A 7101-nucleotide genomic window follows, 5' to 3' on the forward strand; every position below is an offset into this window, starting at 1 on the left:
TTTTTTTTTTTTTTTTTTTTTTTTTTTTCATATATATATTTAGTATTACTATTTAGGTTTATTATTATTTAGGTTTATTTTGAATTTTTATTTCAGTTTTAGTTTACTTTTAGTTTTTATTTATTTCCAGTTGGCAATTTTAGTGCTTCAGTGTAAAATTGTCTCAGTTATTTGACAAGGCAACATTTCTAATCTTAATTTAAGTTTGTTTTTGTCTTTTTGTTTTATTTCAGCTTTATTTCAAACAAAATTGTCAAAATATTTTTAGTTATTTTAATTTAATTTAATTTTAATAATTTATTTATTGCAATTTTCATTTGTATTATTCATATGCTGCTATAGTTTTTATTACTTTTTTAAATTAGCTTTATTTTAATATTTTTAGTTTAATTTTTAGTCATTTCATGTTTTTTTTTATTTAAATAATATTATTTAGGTTTAATTTGTATTTCAGTTGTAGTTTTAATTTGAGCTTTTATTTATTTTTATTTATTTCCAATTAGTCATTTTAGTGCTTCAGCTTAAACTTTATTTAGTTGCAAAGGCAACATTTCACATGTTTTTTTTTTTGTCTTTTTTAGATTTAATTTCAGCTTTATTAACATTTTTGATAACGATTTGCATGTTCACAATTCTCTAATGCCAGTTAAAAGTCTCATGGCATGCAGGTAAACAAATAAAATATTTCATTATTTTAACAGTATTTATTCATTTATTGCAGTTTGTCATTTTTATGATTTAATCCATTATTAGCTTGCAAACCCAAGTTTAAGAAACCCTGACTTGCAGAAAAAGACAACGCTTATCATGAACGCTCATTCTGTGTGATGTAGAGCTGCCGCGGACCAAAACGGAGTACGAAAACAGCCTGACGCTGAAGATGTTCCTCTTTCAGTTTGTGAACTATTACTCGTCCTGCTTCTACATCGCTTTCTTCAAAGGGAAGGTGGTGGGCTATCCGGGTCGGCCCGTCTACTGGTTTGGTGCATTCCGCAATGAGGAGGTGAGACTGTTCTGTGAGATGAAATCTTGCATGAATTGATATACAACTGTATTCCTTGAATGTAACATGGACAATGTTGTGTTCAGTGTGATCCTGGCGGCTGTCTGACTGAACTGACCACACAGCTGTCAATCATCATGACAGGAAAGGCTGTCTGGAACAACATACAGGAAGTCCTACTGCCGTGAGTTTCACACAGAAATCTCAAACTGATTGATGACATGCTGACATTATCACAGAAAATCATTCAACGTGTCGCTCAGTGTGTAAAAACAAACCAAATTCATGTTTATAGTAATGCAGTTAGAATAGACGTCTGTGGTGCAAGACGGTAATGTGATAAAATGACTCCTGTCATGACCTAGTAAAGCTACTGAAAACGCTTAGGAGTGAGTTGAAATAATTTTCTGTGCTAATTGACAGTTTAATTTTTGATAATTTTGTTATGTGCTTTTTTATTACTTTTTTGTATATAACTGTTTAGGTTTAATTTTTATTTATTTATTTATTTATTTACAGTTAGTGATTTAGTGTTTTCACTCAAACGTATTCCCTTTTTATTTTAATTCAGCTGTATTTCAATTAACAAAAATGTGTTATTATTTTTTTTGTTTAATGAGACCCAATGTATAGTTTTTATGAATATTTTGCATTTGTTTTTATATTTTCTGTTTTCATTTTAACATTTTAGTAATTTTGTTGCGTTATTATTAGTTAAACATCAGCACTGATCAAGGTTATTATAGTTTATTTGAAATAATATAAATGTTTTAAACTGAATTAACTAAAACGTGAAAAACAAAAACTAAAAACAAAACGACAACAAAATTATTAAACTTGAACTAAAATCAAAATGAAAAATCAAAATGAATTTAAAATATGAATAAAAGCTATTATAATATCTCAATGATTCCAAAATAGCACTGCCACTGATTAGTAACAGACTTAAAATCGCAGCGATTAATAACCAGTGGTGTTTCTAGGTGGGTGAAGAATCTGATATTTCGTCATTGCACCCAGGTGGGTTCAGAAAAAGTGATTCCTCGCTGGGAACAGGACTATCAACTCCAGCCGATAGGAAAGCTTGGCTTGTTTTATGAATATCTGGAGATGGGTGAGACTTTACACACACCTGAACCATGAGATGCTGCTGTGTATTAAAGGGGTCATATGATGCAATTTCATTTTTTCCTTTCTCTTTGGAGTGTTACAAGCTCTTGGTGCATAAAGAAGATCTGTAAAGTTGCAAAGACTAAAGTCTCAAATCCAAAGAGATATTCTTTATAAAAGTTAAGAGTCAGCCACACCTACCTAAAATGGCTCGTTCGAACACGCCCCCTCTTTTTAGCAGCATCATATGACCCCTTTAACACATTTGTCTGAAAATTATAGTTCATGCCAAATTGAAAATTTGCTGTTAATTTTCTCACCCTCAAGCCATCCAAGATGTAGGTGACTTTTTTTCTTCAGTACAATAGTAAATAAGATTTCTAGCTGAAACTGTGGTCCTTGGTGATTCATAAAATGCAAGTCAATGGCTACCGGCACTTTGAGAGTCAAAAAGCAAATACGGGCAAAACAAAATGAATACCCATAGCTCCTGATGATATATTGAGGTCTTATGAAGAGAAATGATCGTTGCGTGCAAGAAACTGAACATTATTTACAACATTATTACCTGTAATCCAGAGCCTCAGACAAACAGGGAAATCTTGATTCTTTTCTGTGAACTGGTTCTTTTGGACAGTTCGTTTCAATGATCTGGTTCAAATAACTGATTCATCAGTTTGTTTACATAATCACACATAACATATACTAATTATATTATTAAAGCAGCCAATAATGATGTGAAACGTGGATGTTTTGCATGTCTAAAGCATATAAAGCGAATAAACTTGTCTTCATCAGCTCACCTTTTTACATAAACAATGAGAAACCATAAAAACGTTCATTTGGCCCTTTCATTAAATTGCTTGGTTTACGCATGCACATATCAGCAACTCATCGGTCTTCGGTTTCGGAACTGTTTCCTCAGTTCAGTGACTATTGGAGGAACTGGAGCACTGAATCAGTTCATTCATTATAGGGTAAGATATGGCGCTATTTTGGCTCATTTTGAGTTAGAGTGACTGTCAGGCATCTGAAAGTGAGTTTAGATTGAGTAACTTGTAGATCTGTGCTGCTTGAGCCGCGAACTGTTTCAGACGATTTAGTCGGATTTAAAGAACTGGTTCATTCAGTTCACTAAAAAAAGCTGGTTAAAAAGAATGATTCGTTTGTGAACCGGACATCACTCCGGACCGTTTGCCTGAGGCTCTGGATTACAGGTAATAATGCTGTAAATAATGTTCAGTTTCTTGCAGACTGATCGTTTCTCTTCATAAGACCTTAAAATATCATGAGGAGTCACAGGGATTAATTGTTGCCTGTATGTGCTTTTTTGACTCTCAGAGTTCTGGTAGCCATTGACTTGCATTTTATGAATCACCAAAGACAATGATTTTAGCAAAAAATCACCTAAAAATATGCTAAAGTCACCTTGACTTAAGGGGGAGTAAATTAACAACACGTTAATTTTTTGGTGAACTACCCTTTAATATTTTTTTTGGTGTGTTTGCAGTGATCCAGTTTGGTTTCGTGACTCTGTTTGTGGCGTCTTTTCCGTTGGCTCCTCTCCTGGCGCTGTTTAACAACCTGTGTGAAATCCGCGTGGACGCCTGGAAGTTCACGACTCAGTCTCGGCGGGTCGTTCCAGAAAAGGCCCAAGACATCGGCGCCTGGCAGCCCATCCTGCAGGGGGTGGCGATTCTAGCGGTGGCCACAAATGTGTGTTGAGAGGAAGTCGTTGTTTTTGCATCTTGTGTAACAGGTCACGTTCACTCACTGTGGGTGCTTCCTCTCCAGGCTGCCATCATTGCCTTCACCTCTGACATGATCCCTCGGCTGGTTTACTACTGGGCGATTTCTATCAGCCCTCATTCAGATGGATCTAGCCACACCATGACGGGCTTCATCAACAGCTCGCTGTCTGTCTTCAACATTGCAGACTTCAATGGCAACAGCAATCCTATTGTTGACACACCGTTCTGGTTCAACAACATCACCACATGCCGGTGAGCTGGTAAAACATAACCAGTTGTAACTGCACTAAAATGCTTTCAGTTCATCCTTTTATAAGCTTGCCACTTTTGCAAGCATTCTTCTGCATGTTTATTTGGGAAATGACGATTTAATACACAGCATGCATATGTATTTAGAAAAGGGAAAAGAGAGTATTATAAGAGACTTGCAACACCTGTATGTTTGTTTCATTTTTAAAAACTACCCACAAGACTTTGATAGATTTGCGTAGAAAATAGCAAAAGCTTGTCTAATAATATGGCAGGTGGCAAGAGATGTTCAAGAAAGATTGATCTGTGGTTTTTGAGTTCAGTGAAAGGTTACTTAAAACCAAAACATGTTTTACAACCTGATTACACTGGGAAAAAAATGAACAAAGATCTTTTTAGTTCTGTGGAAAAGCATCTACTGGTATGATTACTGAATAATCCGTGCAGTTTTTAGTGAGACCCAGTGTTGTTTTAGTGTAATATTAATAAATATATTGAATTACTTTTTATATTTTATTTAACGTTTTAGTAAGTATATTGTGCTTTTTAAATTTATTCAATTTTTCAATGTCTATATACTTTTTATTACTTTTTATTTTATTTTTAGTTATTTTAGTCCAACAAGTTACACTAAATAAAAATGAGAAATGTTTAATTTTGTAATATTTTATTTATTATTTAGGGGTTTATCTTTTTGAAGTGATTTATTTAAAGAATATAATGAATGTAGTTAAAGTTTATTATTTAAACATTATTCATATAGAAGAATCTTTATTTTTTTTGTACTTCTAGTTAAGAGTATTAGTTAGGATTCTTTAAATTAGCTTTAATATTTTGGCAATACTTTACAACAAGGTTATATTTGCTAACATTTGCTAACTGTATTAGTTAACATGAACTAACAATGAAAAATACTTCTAAAGCATTTATTCATCTTAGTTTTAACATTTAACATTATTAAAATCAAAAGCTGTATCTGTATATATACATATATATACACAACAAAGAATATTTACATTTTTATTAATTAACATTTAACAAAGATTAATAAATCTCGATAATCTAAGATAATGTTAATGCATTAATTAATGCTAACAAACGGAGCTTTATTGTAAAGTGTTACCAATATATATATATATATATATATATATATTAATTTTTAATTCACAAAACATTTTGAATTATTTTTATTTATTTATTTTTAAAACAAAACAGCATTGTTATATAAAGATCAGTTGTTGTTGTTGATTTTTAACTATGACTCATCTATTAATTGATTCTTCTTATGTTTCAGGTATCGTGATTTCAGGAATCCTCCCAATCATCCTAATCAATATGAGTACAGTATACATTATTGGCACGTTATTGCTGCCAAACTGGCTTTTATGATTGTGGTTGAGGTAAGTGACTAGATGTGATACCACTAATGATAACTCAATAAAACATGTTTGTTCTGTTGTTGTAAATATGCGGTTTTCTTCTCCTCGCAGCACATTGTTTATTTCACCAAGTTCATGCTGTCCTACATGATCCCAGACGTGCCGGAAGCTCTGAAGGAGCAGATCAAACGGGAGCGTTACCTGACGCAGGTCATCCTGCACGAAACCAACATCAAACACTTCAAGGAGCTCATGAAGCCCGTCGCTGACAATCTGCAGGACGAGATTGAGGAACCAGAGTTGGATCTGAGACTGTGAAACCTTAAAATGCCAACTCACGAGTCATGTCAAACCTGAAATGACATCAGTTACCATCCTTCACCTTAATTCCTGAACCGCACCCCATCTCAGACTCCAATTCAGTCTTAAACCTCAAACAAACACGGCCAAGAATTTTTGCATAGTCATTTTCATTTTAACAGACACTTCTCATGCTGAGTGCTGTATAATATGCTCATGGTACCTGGATGAAGTGATTCACTTGCTACAGATAAAACAGGAGCAGGATCTTTAACCACCAAGTTTAATATTCTCAGAAATTGCTCTTTAGTGGTGAGTAAAATCATTATAAGCTTCAGTTTGTTGCAGACGGCCACTAAAAATGATCAGCCTTGGTTCTGACAATCCATTCAATGCATATTGTTACATATTATATATTTTCAAAACCAGATATGTGATCTCAAACCACTTTTTATTCAACTAATGAGCATAATCTGGTATAAAACAATGAAAGGTATTTTTATTTGAAGTATTATGCTGACAAATCAAGTTTTTTGTGGAGTTTATAGAAAATAAATAAAATAAACAGAGCACTTAATGTTTTTTTTTAAATAACCTATACTAACAAAAAATGTAATGCCATGTTTTTTGGACATGTACCATGGTATTTGTATAACTGTATGAAAGTGAAGTTTATGATTAAGGTTTATTATGGTAATATGGTATTACCTTGGATAACATCATTGTACCATGGTACTGTCACACACGATAATGTAAGCACAAGATGGCATAAATTAAGTTTTTTATTAATATTATTTTAGTCCAGCTAACATTTCAATCATGCTCTGTATGTGAAAATTACCGTTTTTTTGTTACCAATTTGTACAATACGATGTTTACATATATATATATATATATATATATATATATATATACACATACGTATATTTGCACATATTGACCACAACATTTTTATATAAAAAATAAATGGTTGATGTACAATATTGACTGTTTACATCATTTCAGCAAACATGCATTATTTTACTATCTATCTATCTATATTACAACTTAACACAGTAAATGTAAAATACACGGTAAACATGGTTATACATTAAGATATTAACTGTGTGTGTGTTACATTAAATTAGTTTTTATTTTTGCATTTTATGTTTTACAATTTAATTTTTTTTTATCATTTCAGGATTTTTAAAATCTATTTTTTTATATAATTGTATTAATTTTTTTGTTTTAGTTATTTTTAGGGATGCACCGATACCACTTTTTCCAGTACTCGCCCGATACCGATACTTTTATTTTTGGTACTTGCCGA

General features: G+C 32.3%; 1 protein-coding gene across 1 annotated transcript in view; it reads left to right on the forward strand.

The window, feature by feature from the left end:
- Positions 1-6674, forward strand: part of LOC107658968 (anoctamin-6-like) — a 19750-nt gene extending 13076 nt beyond the window's left edge. The window contains exons 15-21 of the mRNA XM_016447715.1: positions 834-1003; positions 1090-1187; positions 1987-2117; positions 3624-3829; positions 3908-4116; positions 5408-5513; positions 5604-6674. Of these exons, the coding sequence (XP_016303201.1) occupies positions 834-1003; positions 1090-1187; positions 1987-2117; positions 3624-3829; positions 3908-4116; positions 5408-5513; positions 5604-5810 (1127 nt within the window). The 3' untranslated portion in view covers positions 5811-6674. The remainder of the gene's footprint in view (positions 1-833; positions 1004-1089; positions 1188-1986; positions 2118-3623; positions 3830-3907; positions 4117-5407; positions 5514-5603) is intronic.
- Positions 6675-7101: the final 427 nt, after the last annotated feature.

Source organism: Sinocyclocheilus anshuiensis, unplaced genomic scaffold (genome assembly GCF_001515605.1).
Source record: "Sinocyclocheilus anshuiensis isolate Anshui unplaced genomic scaffold, SAMN03320099.WGS_v1.1 scaffold283, whole genome shotgun sequence".
Classification (NCBI taxonomy): Eukaryota; Metazoa; Chordata; class Actinopteri; order Cypriniformes; family Cyprinidae; genus Sinocyclocheilus; species Sinocyclocheilus anshuiensis.